Source organism: Oculina patagonica, chromosome 11, assembly GCF_052425735.1.
Source record: "Oculina patagonica isolate OP01 chromosome 11, crgOcupat, whole genome shotgun sequence".
Lineage (NCBI taxonomy): Eukaryota > Metazoa > Cnidaria > Anthozoa > Scleractinia > Oculinidae > Oculina > Oculina patagonica.
The window spans coordinates 20148939-20169282 of record NC_135768.1 but is presented as its reverse complement, the minus strand read 5'-3'; the positions used below and the strand labels follow the sequence as shown (position 1 = coordinate 20169282).

The 20344-nt window shown below is 40.6% G+C and overlaps 3 protein-coding genes and 1 long non-coding RNA gene across 4 annotated transcripts in view; 1 reads left to right on the top strand and 3 right to left on the bottom strand.

Moving 5' to 3' along the window:
• LOC144629934 (inhibitor of growth protein 1-like) overlaps positions 1-20344 on the top strand; it is a 212108-nt gene that overhangs the window by 88872 nt on the left and 102892 nt on the right. The gene's annotated exons all lie outside the window — the stretch shown is intronic.
• The window catches only part of LOC144629939 (uncharacterized), a 168501-nt gene that overhangs the window by 125281 nt on the left and 22876 nt on the right, over positions 1-20344 (bottom strand). The gene's annotated exons all lie outside the window — the stretch shown is intronic.
• Positions 1-20344, bottom strand: part of LOC144629931 (prolyl hydroxylase EGLN3-like) — a 105283-nt gene that overhangs the window by 66125 nt on the left and 18814 nt on the right. The gene's annotated exons all lie outside the window — the stretch shown is intronic.
• LOC144630917 (NFX1-type zinc finger-containing protein 1-like) lies at positions 8532-17124 on the bottom strand. The gene is given in 7 exon segments (XM_078489277.1): positions 8532-9079; positions 9705-9987; positions 10644-11110; positions 11517-12453; positions 12456-14120; positions 14727-16587; positions 17062-17124. Coding segments are annotated over 7 exon segments (5577 nt in total). The 3' UTR covers positions 8532-8778.

Here is a 20344-nt window from a genome sequence, read left to right as displayed (position 1 = left end):
TTCCTTTTTTGTACGAAATTACTTTCAAATTGAAGACAGCTCGTTTTAGAGAAAAAAGCAAAAAAGAAGTACTAATACACCAAAAACAAACATGGAAAGTTACTTCTGAGAAAAATAAGTCGAGCTAAAACGACAAGCTTGTTCACGAGTAGCGTGTCAGGTCGGGCCGAAATTTGGCTGAGCACACGATACCGCAGTATTTAAGGGCACCTTTAATTTCAGTTGAACGACTTGTATTTTGTCGCTGCTAAGGCAATACAGTGCTTAGATAAATACAAGGAACTGCTGAAAGTGGTACTTGTAAGTTAACTTAGTTAATTATACAGAGTAATATATGTAATCTGTTCATATAATATATATTCATATAAGGTTAGAGTATTTTATGAAGTTAATTTAAGTAATGGACCATGAATACTCATGGTTTATCGGCTTTAAATTACCAGCTTGCTATGTGGGAAGAATGAGACAAGAAATTATCCTATGTGGTTTATTAAAAAGCAGATTAAGTACAGATATTCGTGTTACCTTACTTTTACATATAATTTTTCATATTGTTAATTAACTGGTACAATAGTCGCAAACTTGTACAGAAAGTTCAGAAGGCAGTATGGTTTAAATTCTGTAAAATGGGATGGTTACTGCTCAAGTGGAGTATTTGAATATAATGTATCCGTTAATGTCAGGTATGTGGTTATAATAGCTAAAAATTAAAACCTTTACAACAGTTTTCTTAAGGCTGGTTTTCACTAGCCGCTGAGTCGTAATCGGAGTCATGAAAGCACTTATGATCTAGTGAAAGTCGAAAACGGTATCATAAACTCGACGGAATCGAAGTCGGAGGAAACAGAACGTTCAATTTCCTTCTGTTTTCGACTCAGTCGCTAGTGAAAACTAGCCTTAATGACTACAATAAAGATATAGAAAAATACTTAGAAAATTGCACACAGCAACATAAACCAATCAAAACTGGAGGTAACCGGACGCGTGCGCACGAAAAACGCGTCAGGCAAATTCTGACTGGCTTTTCGAGTTGCGCCTCTCTTTTTTTCTGTTTTTGGTTAGAACGTGTTACATTCCCAAGCTCAATATATAAATTCTCCCTACCAATTTCCATACATTTCTTTTAATGTTAGTTGTGAGAACTTGGTGGTTCATCAAGACAATATCCTCCAGTTGATGATTTTCTTTCTTCTCATTACCTGTCTGTTTGACAATGTATTGATATTGTGAGGAGATCACACTTGGGATTGAAATATCACGGTAAATAATAATGTATGTGACATTTTAATAAGGTAGATAATGTAAGGAGCGAGACGATAGATTGTATGACAGTTTTAAAATCGTATAGCTAACGTACTGCGACTTTCAAACAGGTTCGAACAGTGAAGTTTAAAACTCAACTGGCGGTCCAGTTTTGCACTGCTGTCAATCATTTACGACGATCACCCACGGACTCTAAAACGTGTTTCCTGAGACGTCAATTAAGATGATTGACAGAAACGTAAAACGAACGTTGGCTGAGCTGTTTAATCATTTAATAGTTACGTAAGGTAATAAGGGTCAATAAGTTATGGGTTACCATTTCTGGAGTGAATAAACGCATCTTGCGGAACAAACTATGGCGTCATGTTTGCTTTTTTAAATGTTCGTACGATCTTCTGGGGTACTCGCCGTGCTTTTCCGCGTGCAATTACTCACGTAGTCCCCTAGCGTTCCCTTGGGGGTCTAGTGCGTTTAACCATAGCTATGCCCCTGCATTCGCCCATGGGTACCAGTTTGGTGCGATGTCCCGTGCGCTTCCTTCCAGTGGGTGGTAGGTTCTCTCCTACTTTCCCCATCCATCCATGAACTTATTGACAGTTTCGCCCTGAATGCGTTGAGTTCCCACATGAGTTTTATTTGTCCTTTTCACTGTATTTTACGAAGGCCTGAGAGTCACACCTGACATTTTCTCATAAGAGGGGGCTTTGCCAGCTAATTGTTCGTCTGCTAGTAACGGCGTGACTACGTGTTGATTGTGTACAAATTAGAAATAAGTCACACCTTTGGATCGGCATTTAAACAATAGGAGTCCACGTCTAAAATGGTCGCTACTGACTAGCTCATTATCCTATTCCTATTGTTTGAATATTCATAACTTCATATTTCAGCCAAGAGGAAGATTTTCCAACTCATTGTCTGTGCGCTAGAAAGGGCGTGACCATGTGTCTATTGTGTGCAAGTGTCAAAGTCACACCTATTTTAGATCGGCTAATATCGGCATTTGAATATTTCACTAATAAAACAATAGGCTCTGCCTGAAAAAACTGACCATTTTCGAGGTGGACCTCTATTGTTCGCATTCTAAAACTACAAACATGCAAATATAATCCAATCTAAAATAGGTGTGAACTTGACACTTTCAAACAATAATCACGTGATCACACCCTTTTTATCGCGCACACGATTGTCCAGCAAATCCCCCTTTTGTAAGTGTAATTCAAGCATGAATATTGAAACAATAGAAGTTGGTTAATTAGCCACGGAGCAAGGACCAAGCTGGCCAATTTTTAAGGTAGACCCTATTGTTTTAATAAAATGCACATATTAGCCGAACTAAAAAAAGGTGTGACTTTGACATTTACACACAACAATGGGTGTTACTTCCTGTCTATTGTGTGTAAGTGTGAAAATCACACCTACTTTAGATCGACCAATATTTGCTTTGCATTAAAACATTAGGGGTCCAACTCTAAAAGGTCAATTGAGGTCGCTACTGACTTGCGCATTATCCGATTCCTATTGTCTAAATATTCACGGCTTAATAATGCCGCCAAGAAGGGGATTTCCTATCTTATTGCTTATGCGTTATAAAGGGCGTGACCATATGTGTATTGTGTGCAAGTGTCAAAGTCGCACCTATTTTAGATCGGCTAATATCGGCATTTTAATATTTCAATATTAAAACGATACGCTCTGCATGTAAAAACTGACCATTTTCGATGTGGACCTCTATTGTTCTCATACTAAAACTACAAAGATGCAAATATTAGCCGATCTAAAATAGGTGTGAACTTGACACTTTCACGCAATACTTACGTGATCACACACTTTGTATCGCGCACACAATTGTCCAACAAATCCCCCTTTTGTAAGAGTTATCCAGGCATGAATATTGAATCAATAGAAGTTGGTTAATGAGCCACGGAGTAAGGACGAAGCTGGCCAGTTTTGTAGGTGGACCCTATTGTTTTAATAAAATGCAAATATTAGCCGATCTAAAAAATGGTGTGAGTTAGAAACTTACGCACAACAATGGGTTTGAATTTCTGTCTATTGTGTGTAAGTGTGAAGATCACACCTTCTTTAGATCGGCCAATATTTGCATTGTATTAAAATATTAGGGGTCCAAGTCTAAAAGGTCAATTTAGGTCGCTACTGACTTGCTCATTATCCAATTCCTATTGTATAAATATTCACGGCTTAATAATTCCGCCAAGAAGGGGATTTCCCATCTTATTGCTTATGCGCTAGAAAGGACGTGACCATTTGTCTATTGTGTGCAAGTGTCAAAGTCACACCTATTTTAGATCGCCCAATATCGGCATTTGAATATTTAAGTAATAAAACAATAGGCTCTGCCTGAAAAAACTGACCATTTTCGAGGTGGACCTCTATTGTTCTCATACTAAAACTACAAAGATGCAAATATTAGCCGATCTAAAATGCTAGGGTTATGGCTAGAGTAAGGGTTAGAAACTTCGAGGAGAGGCGCCTCGAGAAAGACGTCAACGAATTTCGAAAATTTAAACGGCATTCAATTGCGCTCGCAAAACTGTATCATTGTGGCATGTTTGGTGGCAAACGGTTGATGTTGAAATTTTGCCAAAAAATTGCTAGGGTTAGGGAAATTCTTAGCAACATCCAGGAGCGCTAAACACGGGGAGATGTCAATAGATTTTAAAAATTTAAACTGCACGCGACTACCTTGGTCAAACTTTATCATCTTGCTGAGTTTGGTGGCAAACGATTGAATTTGAGGTTTTGGACAAAAAGGGTTAGGGTTAGGGTTAGCAACTTCGAATAGGGGCGCCTCAAGGAAAACGTCGACGAATTTCAAAAATTTAAACGGCATTCGATTGCGCTTGCAAAACTGTATCAATGTAACCTGTTTGGTGGCAAACGGTTGATTTTGAAATTTTACCAAAAAAATAATGCTAGGGTTATGGAAAGGGTTAGGGTTAGCAACTTCCAGGAGCGCTTAACGTGAGAAGTTGTCGATAAACTTTGAAGATTTAAACGGCACGCGACTACCCTAGTCAAACTCTATCATCGTGCTAACTTTGGTGGGAAACGGTTGAATTTGAAATTTTGGCCAAAAGAGGTTAGGGTTTATTAGGGTTAGGGTTAGGCCTAGCAACTTCCAGGAGCACTACCCGTTGGAAGATGTCCATTAATTTTAAAAATTTAAACGGCACGCGACTACCATAGTCACACTCTATCATCGTGCTAAGTTTGGTAGCAAATGGTTGAATTTGAAAATTTGGCCAAAGGAGGTTAGGGTTAGGGTTAGCATCTTTCAGGAGCGCTACCCGTTGGAAGATGTCGATTAATTTTAAAAATTAAAACGGCACGCGACTACCAAAGTCAAACTGTATCATCTTGTCGAGTTTCGTGGCAAACGGTACAATTTCTATCGCGCACATTAATATTATCGTCCGTCAAATCCCGGCCCTTTTGAACGAGTTATTCAGGCGTGAATAGTGAAAGAGTAGAAATTGGTAAATGAGCCACGGAGTAAAGAGCAAGCTGGCCAATGTTTAAGGTGGACCCTATTGTTTTAATGAAATCCGAGTATTTGCCGATCTTAAAAAGGTGTGACTTTGACACTTGCGAATAACTTAACATAACATACTTTCTATTTTGTGTAAGTGTCAAAGTCACACCTTTAGATCGGCTAACATACGCATCACATTAAAACAATAGGGGTCCAAGTCTAAAATGATCAGTCAGGTCGCTACTCTGTAGCTAATTATCCAATTCCTATTGTTTAAATATTCATGGCTTTTTATTTCTGCTGAGATGGGGATTTTCCAACTCATTGCTTGTGCGCTAGAAAGGGCGTAACCATGTGTCTATTGTGTCCAAGTGTCAAAGTCACACCTATTTTAGATCGGCTAATATCGGCATTTGAATATTCCAGTAATTAAACAACAGGCTCTACCTGAAAAAACTGACCATTTTTTAAATGGACCTCTTTTGTTCTCATACTAAAACTACAAACATGCAAATATTAGCCGATCTAAAATAGCTGTGAACTTGACACTTTCACACAATAAACAAGTGATCACACCCTTTCAATCGCGCACACAATTGTCCGGCAAATCCCCCTTTTGTAAGTGTTTTCCAGGCATGAATATTGAAACAATAGAAGTTGGTTAATGAGCCACGGGAGTAAGGACGAATCTGGCCAGTTTTGTAGGTCAACCCTATTGTTTTAATAAAATGCGAATATTAGCCGATCTAAAGTGATGCGACTTTGACACTTGCGCATAATAAAAGGGGTGACATACTTTCCATTGTGTGTAACTGTCAAAGTCACACCTTTTTTAGATCGGCTAATATAAAATGATCAGTCAGGTCGCTACTCACTAGCTCATTATCCAATCCCTATTGTTTAAACATTCATGGCTTTATATTTCTGATGAGATGGGGATTTCCCATCTTATTGCTTATGCGCTAGAAAGGACGTGACCATTTGTCTATTGTGTGCAAGTGTCAAAGTCACACCTATTTTAGATCGGCTGATATCGGCATTTTAATATTTCAAGAATGAAACAATAGGCTCTGCCTGAAAAATCTGACCATTTTCGAGGTGGACCTCTATTGTTCTCATACTATAACTACAAACATGCAAATATTAGCCGATCTAAAAAAGGTGTGAACTTGACACTTTCACACAATAAACACGTGATCACACCGTTTCTATCGCGCACACAACTGTCCAGAAAACTCTCTTTAGTAAAAGTTTTTCAAGCATGAATATTCAAACAATAGAAATTGGTTAATGAGCCACGGAGTAAGGACCAAGCCGGCCAACTTTGCAGGTGGATGTTTAAGAGGAAATCCGCCAGGACTTCGAGTAGTTGTTGGACAAAATTATGTACCAAAACTATTTACACCTGATTGCAAGCTTTTGTGTTACTGCTTCAAATATCTTATCGAAAGAAATCTTTTCTAACAACACCACACATCGAAAACACATTTTGAAGTTCCGCTGAATTCCACTGAATCTCTTAAAAGATGTAAGCTTTTGCCCATAGCTTGTGAACTTTAAATATCATTTTCTCAGACTCTGATAAGAAATTGTTGTACCAGAATTATTTCCACCTTATTGCAAACTTTTTTGTTACTGCTTCAAATATCTTATCAAAAGAAATCTTTTCTAACAACACCACACATCGAAAACACATTTTGAAGTTCCACTGAATTCCACTGAATCGCTTAAGACGAATTTACAAAATGGCTACACGTGAGATTTTGCCCATACCTTGTGAACTTTGAAATTCATTTTCTCAGACTCTAATAAGAAATTGTTGTTGGTGTTATCACGGATAATTACTTACATCTTTACCTTTTATTAAGGGTAGGAAATAACGCAATAGGATTTAAATTATTCTGGAAATTGATTTTTGTCCAACTTTAATAAATATTACTCGACTTCCTAGTGGATTCCGTCTTAAATGAAATGCAAATATAAGCCGATCTAAAAGAGGTGTGACTTTGACACTTGCGCACAAAAATGGGTGTGACATCCTGTCTATTGTGTATAAGTGTCAAGTCACCTCTTCATTGCACTGCATGAAAACAATTGGGGTCCATGACCTCTAAAATGGTCAGTTCAGGACGAGACTTGATGCTCGTTAACATATCAATGACTTTTAAGCACGTTAAGGACGATCGAAATAAACGGACACTTGATCATTTTTTATTAAACTTCTTTATTGTATTGATCATTTAAATTATCCTACAGAGTATCAACTCAACTTCCAAGTAGCAATTTGCCTCAGTTTCAAAACGAGGCGGGCTGTTTAACCATTGATATTTCAATGAGTTCAATTGCCTGAAACTAACACGTGATAATAACTCACCTTAATCGGAAAGGTTTTGCAGCGGGCCTCGTTTAAAAACTTAGTCGAAAGCAGCTCAGAATGAGCAGTTAATGGGCGCTTTACAGCTTATGGTCACATGGTAAGCTTTAACCAGTCATGCTTGACTTTGCTTTGTTTTGTATGTCCCAGAGCGGAACTTGTCCTCCAGCAAGGTGTTATTTTGTAACATGTAACCGTTAGCTGCAAAGAGCCTATTTGTAGTCAGACTAGTACTGATCTTAGAAGTTTTAAACCTGTAACGTGCTGCAATTTAATCTAAACAACTCATAAAGAACAATAAAGTTAAAGAAAGGAAACAAACTCTATTTATGTTAAAGTCGAGGAATACGTACCGTTTTTGAGAAATAATCGTTTCTGAAACCGATGGGGTTTTGATCTCAATTTGGGATTAAAAAAAGATACGAAAACTATCCAAGATATTTCATACCATTTTCTTGCAATACGGGAAGAAAAATAAAAGGTAATGTCAAATTTTGAGACAAACTTATAGGGTAAACGGCGCGTGAAACCTCGACTGAAATTCAGTAATATCTCATATAATGCGCTCACAGCATACGTGTTCAGTTGTATAGCATACGAAAACACTCCAGCATGGCTTTTTTCGCATTAGAGAAAGATCAGGCGAAAAATCTGACTGCTTTAAGATGCTAACAGCTGGAGTGCTAATAAACTAAGGAAACTATCTAATTATTGCTAAGCTAAACAACTAATTAATAACGCGGAAAATAGAAATCAATTTCCTTACATAAGTAAAAGTCAAATGAAGAAAACAACGAAATGGCAACGCTTTCCAATCCCCTTTTCAACTGCCTTCCCGTCCCGCACCTAGAGATTAATTGGTCGTTATATAGGGGATGCTTCATACTCTACCCCCTCCCCGTCGGAGTTTACACCATAGTGCCATAGAGCATTAGCGGGCAGTATACCGCTTAACCTCCACAACAGTGCACTATTGATGTCTTTTATTTGTATTAGTTCCTTGAAACGACTGCTAAAGGGGCTAACAAAAGTAAAACTAACTTGTAACAAACAAATATGACCAGTGGATACCCTGAAATTAAAGATGTAGTTTTCTGTGCGCTACACAATGCTTAACACGCACTTATGGCGGCAGGTTAAAAAAGCTAACACTGACCTACACTGCCGAGCTTATCTAGGTGTATTACTACTCCCTCTGGATGGTGTGCTTTTCTATCGGAGGTTACACCTCAGCACAGCTTTCAGGATGTACCCATTTATACTCTTGGACAGATAAAGACACTGTGAGATTAAAGTGTCTTGCCCAACTGGAACACAACACACTGATTCCAGCTGGGTCTCAAACCCAGATATCTCCTAATGCATGACATTTTACTGTTCATTATTTTTCTACTACCTAGCTTGACTCTATTTCTTTTAATTATTATATTTTGGAGAAAAAAGAAAGATTGTTAATATTTTCCCTCTTTGCTCGCAAGTGTGATCAGTTAAAATTGTTCTTGATCCGATCAGACCTAATTATGATTAAAATGAAACTTTGTTAAAATGCAGCTATTTTTGAAGTAATCTAGCTTGCGGCACGTGACATAATAATTTTGTTTTGGATGTAAGTGACTAACTCGGTTCTTCAAAAGGTAATTCATCTTACTTAAACAATATCGCGTAAATTTTCATAATTTAGTATGTTTGCCTGTTCAGACCAAGCGGGATGTCTCGCACCGTCCATCTCAGGAGCAAACTCGTTCCCGTCTTCCAGTCGGTGATTAGCTCCACCAATCACAGCTCCGCATTCAGGACAAGTGCCTCTCTGCATGGCGCCGCCGCATTCACCAATGGCGTAGATATGTCCCTTGGGACATTTGAACCAACGACCTTTTGCCAGAGCCATGGCAGACACGATCACTTTCTTTTCCTCTTCAGTCAAGGGGGTAAGTTTGGGATGTGCTTGTCTAAAATGGAAAACAAGATTTACCATATGTGTTTATGTTTGGCATTTGCAATTTTTGCCTCGGCTTCCTCTAGAGAGTTCTAGGTCACACATTACGGTATTCAACGTAGACTTTCTAAACCTCTCGCACTAGTCAATCGACACAACCGGTTTTCTCACTTACACCTTGCCGAACACAATTTTTCTAGTATTTCGTTTGCATTTAGTTTCTTAGCTTACGGTGTCCATGTAATTTTCTCTTGTTCGTTCGTTGCTTCGCCACTAACTACGTTATTGCTTATATGTAAGCCTTATCATTTCTCGTCTCCAATAAACACAACTGGTCGTGTCCTTCCTACATCACTGTGTCTGTTGTTTTTCTGCTTATTAAAACATAAACCTTATCTCTGCGGCGGGGCGCAGTGACATAGCAGAGAATTAGTGAGTTTCGGTGACCTCTGCGAACCTTCATCGAGAGGAGCAAGTTTACTAGAATGTTTAAGAACTTGCCCGTGACGTAGGCCACTAGCTTTATGGAGCTTCAATTTAGTACAAGTCAACTGATAAAGAACATAAACCATCAAAAGACTCGCGATCCTCTTCTTTGTTCTGACGTTTTACGAATTTCACAGCAAAAAACAACCTACCTGATTTCTTTTAGGTTGTTCATCATTTCATCCAACTTCTCGTCCTCTATGCGCTTACCGCTGGACAGTTCATCTTGCACTGCAGTCATCATCTTGCGGGAAGATTCGTCTAACTCCTGTGACAGACTATTAGACTCCTTTATGTCCTGACTCAGCAAACACAGCTCGAGCAGGAGATTGAGTCTGGAGAATTCTGTGTTGACGTCTCGAAGCTCTGTTTGTGTCACCCTCTCAGACATAAAACGCTTCTCGAGATAGCACAGTTCATCTTCCACCTGGTCACCTGCTCAAATAAGATAGTGAAACACTGTCAGCCTTGAAGTGTGCTCATGTCAGAAGTTCATGGCCAAAAGTGTTCATCTCACATTGATATTAAGCCCTTCTGATTCGCGGGCTACTAAGTTGTTTTCAGAGCGAAATTTCACGAGGAAAACCTTTTCAAATTATCAGTTGTAAAGCAATATAAATGGATAACGCATCTTGAAAAATTTAGCCTACATTTTTTCAAGTTCATTGTTCGTAATCCGTCTCAATCCTTCCCAATCTTAACCATCTTTGTTTCCTTTTTGTTTTATTATTACCTCTTTGGTGTTTTTCTACCTTTGCAAAATATTATTATGTGATGTCTTTTGAGGTTGCCAAAACCCTAACAGATCATTACGAAGCCCCTTAAAACTTGGCAGCAAAAAACACTTCTGTTTATGTTGAAAATAGGAGAAACCCAGCTTTGCCCCTAGAAGCCTTCGGGACAGGAGAGTCTGGGCACTATCGTGAGCGATGATGTCACCGAAGAGCACTCACCGAGAACGCGTTCTCTCGTCCGCTCCCATCCCAGGCTTTGTGCGATCACGAAACAGAGAAAACGGCTTGGGGCCAGGTTTGCCGTCGTCGTATTGTCAGAAATGGTTAATTGTCCTTGAGTTAAAATTATGAAATTACCTTCCAAGTTATGCTCTTTGCAGACTTCCACTGGCAGCTTTTTCAGATGAAACTTCATTTTCTTGCTCATCAAACAGAAACGCTCCATCAACATCACTTTGTTCTCAATACGAGCAATTGATAGCTCATTATCAGTGATAGGAACGATCAGCTCCTTCTTATCTTCCAGCAGCTTTTCAACGGCGCGTTTCAGCGTTCCCCAGGAACGTTTCTGGGGCTCTTCACAATATTTTCTATCCAATTGTTTTAAGCGTCGTTCTAGATCACTCTTCTTCTTCTTCTCCAATTCCCTTCTGTTACATAGTCTCCTCCACATTTTCTTCTTTACTTTCTCTATGTCTTTTAGCTGCTGCTTAACAACGTTGCCGTATCGAAGGCACGTGCGGATTGGAGTCGAACAACGAGGACACACTTTTGTTTGAATTGCGTGACTTTCAGTCGTATTATCTTGTGACATGTCCATGTACCTGAAAGACGAAATAATTACTGTTACTTTTTGTGCAAAATTTGACTAAAAAATAAAATACATTCAAATAAACATTCAATTGCAAATAACCTTCTTCTCTTTTCTTAAGACTAGACTGATTGAGCTGGGAATTCTAGCGGGAATTTCAGCAACAATTCTGGTGTTTTAAAAACCACTGGATTTTCATAACATTTTTGTGCTATGAGATAATTGTATGACCCCAAACACGGCAGATATTTTGACAACATCCACGAACAATCCCACTTTGGTCGTCTTCCTGGGAATCTGGGAACGAGTATTTTTTTGGAGCCCTGGAAATGACTAGTCATAACTTTTCACCTTTCCAAATAAGTCCAAATATATAATATGGCTTTTAAAACAAAACATTTTGGGTTATTTAAAAGTACCTGTCAAGATCAGACACTGCGAAGATATGCTTGCAGTCCGGTAGCCTGATAAACCGGGCGTCCTCTTCTTCCTCTCCACCAAGGAAGATCACCGTAATTGGATCACCATTGTACTTCTTCGTACACACAGGACAAATGCATTCGTTTTCGCATTTCAAACCACGGCAAACGTGGTAGCATGGCAGAATTTTGTCGCAGGGTACGTTGCATCTCGGCCTGTCACACAATTCGTGACACTTCTTGTAACACTTGTGATGCTGACATTCCCATGAACACTGATGACGACAAGGCACACATACCTCTCCACACGTTTTATCACATCTGCTGTGCACGCAGCGATCTTCACAGTCCTTGGAACATGGCGGACACGGCATGTTGCAACGCTCTTGACAGCTGTGAGAACAAATCAGCACGCGTTTACACTCCTCTGCACAACCCTGGTGAATTCGACCCATTCGGCACGTGCCACATCGTCCAGAGCACTGATGACCACATTCCAAGGTGCCCCCGCAAGCTATTGGACAATCCAATGGTGTGGCGGAGCAAGCAATGGTGACTTCATGTCCACACGGCCAATCCTTCCTCTTTACAAGCTCTTGGCATTCAGTTGTGCATGGCCTTCTACAGTAGGCTTGGCAACGATGGCCACAGGAGAGGATTTCATCGCATCTCTCTTTGCATTCTACCTCTTGAAGGTCCGCGCTGCATTTTACCTCTGCGATGTGACCACACGGCAAAGCTTTGTCGACCAGTTCCAAGCAGTGCTTTATGCAAGGCTCCCTGCAAGCATTCGAACACAAATGATCACAGCCTTTAATGGTCCTTGCACAAGGCTCTCCACACGTGTACTTCTTGTGCTTAGTGTCACGTGGATGGCAAAACTGTTTGCAGGCATGACCGCATTTCAGACGCACCTCACATGGCCGCTGGCAGCCCCTTCAGGAGCTTTCTTGCTGAAGTCTTCGGCTGTTTCTGCTCTCATTTCGACACGGTGGGTTTGACAGACAAGGGGCAAGGCGTTCCCAATGCTACCACTTGCTTCCAAGTCTCCCACAATCTTGCTCCAGATGTCACTGTGTTTAGAAAGAAGAGCGAAGTTTCCAATGCAGTAAAAACCCTTTTTGGCACGAGAAAGCGCCACGCATGCACGGTTTACAACGCTGATGAATCCCACTTTCTCGTCTTTGTTGCTGCGCACGAGCGAAAGAAGAACGATGTCGCTTTCTTCACCTTGAAAGTTGTCAACTGTCGTCAGACGCACGTGGTCAAGTTCTTCAGTTTTTTCCGCTCGGAGACATTCTCTTATGGCAAACATCTGACCAGTGTAGGTTGTCAAAAGCGATATCTGATTGGCTGCGTATCCTTGTTGTAGTAAGTAGCGACACAGCGCGACTAAAAACTTAGCCTCGTGCTCGTTTACGTGGCTGTGTGAGTCTTCACAAGACTTTTCCAAATGAGTGTGGCTGATGAAGAACATGTTCTTCTTTATTCCTTTGATGTCTTCGTACTTCTCTACCGACTCGTGGTTCTCCAGATCTTCATAGATGTGCCTCATCAAGGCGGCGATTTCAGGCCTCATGCGATGTTGTACGGACAGCCTCTCACACTCAACTCCAACATTCACCATTCTCTCGAACAGCGACACATCCAGTTTGTACTGCTTGGCTAATTTATAGACTTCTGGGCTGGGCCTTAGTTGCTGGTGATCACCAATCAGAATCAAGTGCTGACAGCCTTTCGTCAATGACGTTATAAGGTGAGCCTCCAGTACTTCAGCAGCTTCTTCAATCAGAACGATTTTGGGGCAGATCTTCTGGAGAATGGGGCGGTATCTGCCGGCGCACGTGGTTGTCATGCCAATGACACGTGCATTGCGAAAAACCTTGTATTCTTGCATCGTGGTCACTTCTTTATCACGTGATAACGCTTCTTCAAACTCCGCTTGGCAAGTTTGCAATTGCTTTCGTTGGTCGACGTCCAATTTTTGGCACCACAATTTGTACAATCTCCATCGCTTCCTCCTCGGCAAACTGTAAACATCGCGAATGTTTCTTTCTTCATCATATGCCATTGCTTCATTGTAAATCAGATTTCTTCTCACATAGTTAGGATTTCTGGCATCTTCCATCGAGAGAGCAGCTATTCCCATAAGAACGGCGTTGTCCTCTTTGTCCAAGACTTGCTTGTTGTCAAAACTGAATCCTGTTGTCTCAACCTCTATAAGAAAGTCATCATTGTGATGACCCTTTTCAACATCTTCTGGGCGGGAACTTCGCGGCCTGTCCTTCAGTTGTATGTCTAGCCAGTTTAGAAGCTCTTCATTAATTGATCTTTTCCCAGCCTCTCTACAGATTTGATGGTAATGTTGGCTTCGAACATACCCCTGTTTGTAAAGTTCATGCATTGACACAATGCTTGATCTAGAGGTTTTAAGTAAGAGTGAAGTGCGCGAATAGAAGTGTTTCTGTTCACGAATATCCCTCCAAGCCGCACTTCTCGCTTTGCGGGTCGCAAAATCAGGGTGGCTAGTTTGGCGACTAAGTGGTATCAAATTACACTGCTTCAATTTTTCACTTTTGCTGCGTCCACCAACACGAACGATACCTGTCAATAGATAAAGTGACTTTGATTACTATTTCGGCACTACACACTCTTTGTCCGCAGTTCGTATATGCAGTCGAATCTCTCTTCACGGGCATCTCTATTCTCACTGGGAGCCCTCAAGCACAAACGCCCCTAATTCCTTTGGGATATCACTTGTTTACTTCCCTGCTTCTGTATATACTCTAGGGAGTCTACTGTGCATAATGTTTGGCTAGTTCAGTATAAATAGGTCTGTTTTGTCCTGTTTTGTCTTCTCTTCGTTTAAACGGACGCAAGACATCAGATCGTCGCCCCACCCTCCTCCCCGCAGTGATGGCACACCTTTGTGCCTTAGCTCCCGCTCCTTTTCGCCTCCGGGTTCGCCTCTTCCCATATCTTTTCCCAACCTGGGGCGTTTGGGAGTGAGGGCTCCCAGTGGGAATTTTTAACTATAATTTGGAAACCTCCATACAAAGGACATGTCACATGATTCGAAAGAGACAAAAGCTCACACAAACTATACCTCTGTAATACGGAGACCTAAATAATACCTTGCCCCTTTGATGTCCGTATCAAGAGGTTGTGACTCGGACGTCACAATATAAAAGAAGCATTAAATAAACTCACCTTTCATTGGCAGGAGACCTTCCAGGAACTGATCCAAGGCGTGGTTTGTGTAAGACACCATCAAGATTGGAGATTTTTCACCGCCTTTCTGCCAAATTGACGCATTCTGCAAAAGGGCGCGAGCTATTTTCAAACCAACGTATGTTTTTCCAGTCCCGGGGGGCCCTTGGATCACTGCGAACTCCTTGGTCAGCGCCAGTTTAAATGCGCGCATCTGCGACTCGTTGAAACCGAGGCTCTCCCTATCAGGCCAATTGAAGATTTCTCGAGGCATCTCGTTGTCCATATCAACATCCACGCTGCACGAGGAATCGTTAATGACGACCGCTGACTGATCTTGCAGTGATTTGGAACTTGAGCCCGCCACAATGGCCACTTCCGAATTCACGGTAGCAGAAGGGCTTCCTGCCGAAGACACTGGAGGCTTTTTCTTCGCGAGAATACCAGTGAAGTCAAACGAAACTGCTTTATCTTCTCTTTCTAGTTGAACTTGATACTCTGGAGGCCCAACATTCTGACAACACTCTACAATATGCTTCTGGAAAGGCAATTCGTTGGATCCAATCTTCTTCAGTGCTTCTAGGACGTGTCTGTACGCTTCAAAAAATGCAGGTGACTCTATCATGACAAACTTCTCTTTCCCCTTCACAAAAAGATCTATCTCCTCTTTTGAAGCGTTTTCACAGCGTACATCCAGTTCACCAACACTGAGCTCTTCAGCACGTCGATTTTCCACGGTTGCGAAGACAAGTGTATTAAACTCATCCGAAGACAGACAAACCAGCGAGCCAAATTTGAGCCGTTTGGATCTTTCCCACTTGATTCGTTTTACTTTCGGATGAGACGAGTTAAACCTGATTCTGTAAACCCGGCCTTTCCTGTTGCATACGGGATGCTGCACTGTGACGTCATGGTACACGGAGACGTCATTGGCGTGTTGAGCGTTACCTTCATGATTCGTTTCCAGGGAGTTGCTTTCCTTCCGCAGTTGTTTAATTCCGTCGCGAAGGGGCATTACGAAGTCCTCTCTCAGAAGGCGAAACTGCACGTCAAGATAATGTTCCAAATCCTTGAATTTTCTGTCTGTGATGTTTTCGCGAAGAAAAGGCTTGAAACAAAGATCTGCTGCTTGAGGAATGACGCTCAATTCCCTGAAATTCTGTGGAGGCTCAGCGCTCGATTCTTCATCTTGCGCAGTCTTTGCCCGCCGAATCACCTCATTTTTCAAATCTTTCACTTGCCCGATTTTCTTGTCAAGTTCATTGGCGTCCTCAATGAGATTCATCTCTTTAAGCTCATCCAATGAAGTGCTTAGCTGAGGAAGCGGCAGTCCATGAACTATGCCCTCACCAAACATCTGTATGAGCGCGAGAAATATTTCTGTTAGACCACTTACCACTGAGACACGATCGTTTTGGTCCTTCCAGCATTCAGAATGAGGCATTTGGTTGATAAAACTTGAAAGAACAGGTCCTGTCATAAACTTCTTTGCTACGGGGGAGCGAAGCAGCCTCTCCGCGTTTTCCTTCGTTAGGTTATTCGCTGAGCATAAAAGACGAAACGCAGAAATCACAAGCTTCAAGAAATCAGGTCTTATCTCCTCTGAAGCTAACAGGGCCTCGAACCTTTCGGCTTTGCTAGCAAGTCCTAAAATGGCGTTTTCTGCAAGGCCTTCTTTACAGATGTTTTCCAGTTCTTTGAACCCAATGGGCCGGGTCGTATTGTCCGTTTCTTTTCCACCTTCTGTTCTTCTTCGTTTTGGGTCATCAATCCTCGGCACATCCTCGGACCTGCGCTTGCGACCGTGACCTCCGAGCCTACTTCGTAAATCCTTCGCGGACCTGCGGTAGTCACGTGACATCTGTGAAGAATAAAATTAGTACATGTTAGTAGGCAAAATAACTTGGTATTGCAGGTGCAAAATAACTAAACAAAAGTGGGGTGGGGGATGTTATTAGTCTACACAGAAAAGACCACAAAACAAGGTTGAGAGTGAAGCAAACCTTGGCATTTAAAAATCCATGCTAAATACGTAGTTAAAAAGGCTTGGAAGACAAAAACAGTTTTAGGGTTATAAATGGAATTATTGTTACCAGTGCAACGCACCTTACCGTGGCCACCCAACAAACCTTTTTACAAGTGTGCTCTCGTAATATTATTATCTGTTTGACGAAGAAGCCTCCTTGCAAAGTTGAATGCAATCAAATAGATACTTGTTGCATCGTATTTGTCAACAAAACCCAGTAAAAGCGTAAAATACTACAAGACAAAACTTGTAAAAAAAGTGTGTTGGGTGGCCACGGTAGGGCGCGTCGCACTGTAAAGACTTACTTACAAAACTGCGATCGTATAACTTGTGCTCTGAATACCGTAAAAGACTTATTTCTTTTTGAGACATTTCCAGAAAGGATTAATAATATCCCTTTTACGCTTTTTCTTCTAATTATCGTTCGCCGACGAACGATGACTTGACATAGTCGCTATGGAAAAATAATGAAGTTTTTTAAGTTGATCAGGTATTCTTAAGTATGAGAAGATATTGCTCTTTCAAAAGAACTATAATATGGAAGAGACCATTTAAAATTAGCTGACTGTGTTCAAACCAACTTTGTGATCTTGTATATTATTGAAAAATGAAAAATACAGGGTGAAAATTTGCCAACTTCAAAGTTGTCATACTTGCAAACAATTAAATCTATTTAACTGAAATTTTGTCAGTCAGTCTATTACAGACTGTTATTACATATTTGAGCCCTAAAAAGCTCCTAGCATTTATTCTCTTCATTGTTTAACTACAAATAATTTACTTTCATAGGTTAAATATTACCAAAATTGTACATTTATGACGTCATAACCCCATAGGGTTTTACCTGTCAATCAAAATCTCATCAACAATGGAAAGCAAATTCTAAGCTCTTAAAAACCATATATAGTTTACCATGCTTTTAACTGTTTGTTATGCTCCTGATACCAGTGACAACAAACCTTCTTAGAAAAGCCCACAGCAAAAAAAAAAAAAAAAACGGTTAAAGGGTTAATAAAGCTTTTGCGGTAACTATGCATAGTCATTTTGCACGAGGCTGCATAAACACCGCCATGACGTAACATTGCATGTTGTTGGCTTTTGTTGGTTTATGTAAACCCTTATCCTAAATATTCGATAAACTTTTTCTTGTGAGCACGCACGCCACTTCCTTATCGACAGACATAAAAAAAGGGGAGCCTCGAGCCATGCGGCCCATACTGCCGGAGCTTATTCCGGTTTCTGTAGCATTAGGCGGCTAGGAATATTTTTACTCCCCCCTGAATGGGATGCTAGTCCATCGCAGGGTATCCCCCCAGCATTATGTCGCCGGTACCCATTTATACACCTGGGGGGAGAGAGGCACTATGGGAGTAAAGTGTCTTGCCCAAGAACACAGATATCGACAGACATAGCAATTGGAAATGTCAAGTGAGATACTGAAGTCATAATGATGTGACCAGCCGCTAACATTAAGTAGTAGTGATATTACTGTAACACATATTTTTTTAAACCTGCAAAACCAGAGCAAACTTACCTCAGTGAGTAAAATATTCGTTTTAGTTCTCCTGCAAATAACTCATTCTATTTTCCCGCGGCAGCTCAAATATACATAGTGATTTATTTCATTTATTTATCTGAATGCAAAAACTTCCCTTTGTCTAAATCTACAGTTTAAATTACAAGAGGAGTCCGTTTAGCGTTTAATTGTGTTATTGTTGTGTATCCCACGATTCTCCGACTCTTTTTGCCCTTTTCCAAACTATATCACAGATCGACAGTTTGTCGATATATTTTCGTACTTAACGCAAATGTGTACTGAAAAAAATTCACCGTTTGAATTTTAAATGAAATATAAGCTGATTTGTTTATGAAAAAAGCAATGGGAAAGATAGACCGTGAAGAGCTCTCTTGATAATGTGACCTTAACTGTCTGTGTCCATTTACTGTTTTTAAACATTACTAATGCGGGCTTCTTCAAAGTTCAGTATTCACAAATATATAACTGATTATTAAAATCCGGTGAATTCCGCGTACTAAATCCATTGCTATCCAGCCTAAGAGTGAAAAAGGCTGGCTAAAATTGATTTATCAATGGAGGGGCGGAAGTTAAATCCCTATTTCGTCTCAAGTTTTAATAGTTTCTGAAGAAATAAATGTACTTACTTTGTGATGTCTTTACTCCAGGAAATGGTAAAGTTTCTGTGGATTGATAGGCGAAGGTAGATTTATACACTGTTGAATGTTTTCAGTAGATTGATACAAAAATTTAGATTACGTTTTGCTGCATAACTTGCCCTGGCAAAACCTTGGCTTCCCTGTATTAGTGACGGGGTGTACAAAATTAAACATCTTATGCGCTTGTTGCTTTCAATTAGTCGCGTTGGCAACATTTTACGAAACGATCGCAGCAAGGAAGAGTCGCCGCTAGACAGTCTGGGATTATTTACACGAATGTTACACAAGACAGTGCTTCCATACCGTGAAACTTGCAGTTGTTATAGCACACAAGAGACAAGAATTTGAACAACTCACCTTAACTCGTTTAAGCGATGCGCCAGTACTACATTCTACGTTATTAACGGCCAGCAACAATTAAACATGAAATACGTACTGCTCTGTAAAAACTACCACACTTCGCAGCATTTAAAACAGAATTCTCGGTTCCGAGAAAATATTATTAGCTTTTCTCAGTTCTCAGAAACCTGCCCCTTTTACGCTCTTTAAACAAACAATCAGCCAAGCATGCGGCAATATTATTGGTCCGTCATTTTTAGACTCAATTCTCAGAAACACAGTCAAAAATAATTTTACTTCCTGTTAAATGCAGCTGCCTTTCCAAGAAAACCGAATATTCGAGGCCTTTGCTGAAATTCCCTGCAAATGAGCAATCGCTCAATTTTGATCAGTAAGATAGTCTTCCCTTGCATCTCAGACTAACTTCACCAGACTTCCGCTTCTCGACCGCCAGTCAAGGGGAAAGAAGTCCCTGGGTTGACTTTCTGCTACTTCCGGTAATTTAAGAGTTTGAGGTTTTCGCTTCCGAAAACGTATCATTTAAAAATCAACTTGTAAGTTCTACTCGATTTAACTCGAAGACTAAAAAAAATAAAATAATTAGAATTGAAATTGCTGTTAAAATCTAAACTGAAGGGTCCACATGTGTATTCCAAACTCAAATCCCCCCCCTCCACCACCACCCCCCCCCCCCACATTTCCTCCACGAACGGGCGGCGACGTTTGAAGAAAGCTTCAGATAGATATTTTAACCGTAGTGTTTGGACACGTTTTATTAGGAAATTTATATTTTGCGAACATAATCTGGCGGACAATGCTCTCTGCGGGCTTCATTCCCCTGAAGGCCGAATGCCAGAACAACCGAGGAGCCCTGGGGCAAAATAACCCGACAATTACCCTGGTTACCATGGCCCTCTTGGTCTTTTAAAAACAGCCACCATGTTGAATTCTGAATGATATGATGAGGAAAGATAGAAGACCAACGATATAAACAGTAGAAGGTTCTGAAAGAAGAAAAGGCTTTTGTTTCACAAACTTTAAAGTAAAGAAAACAATTTCACATACCTTCCATGATTTT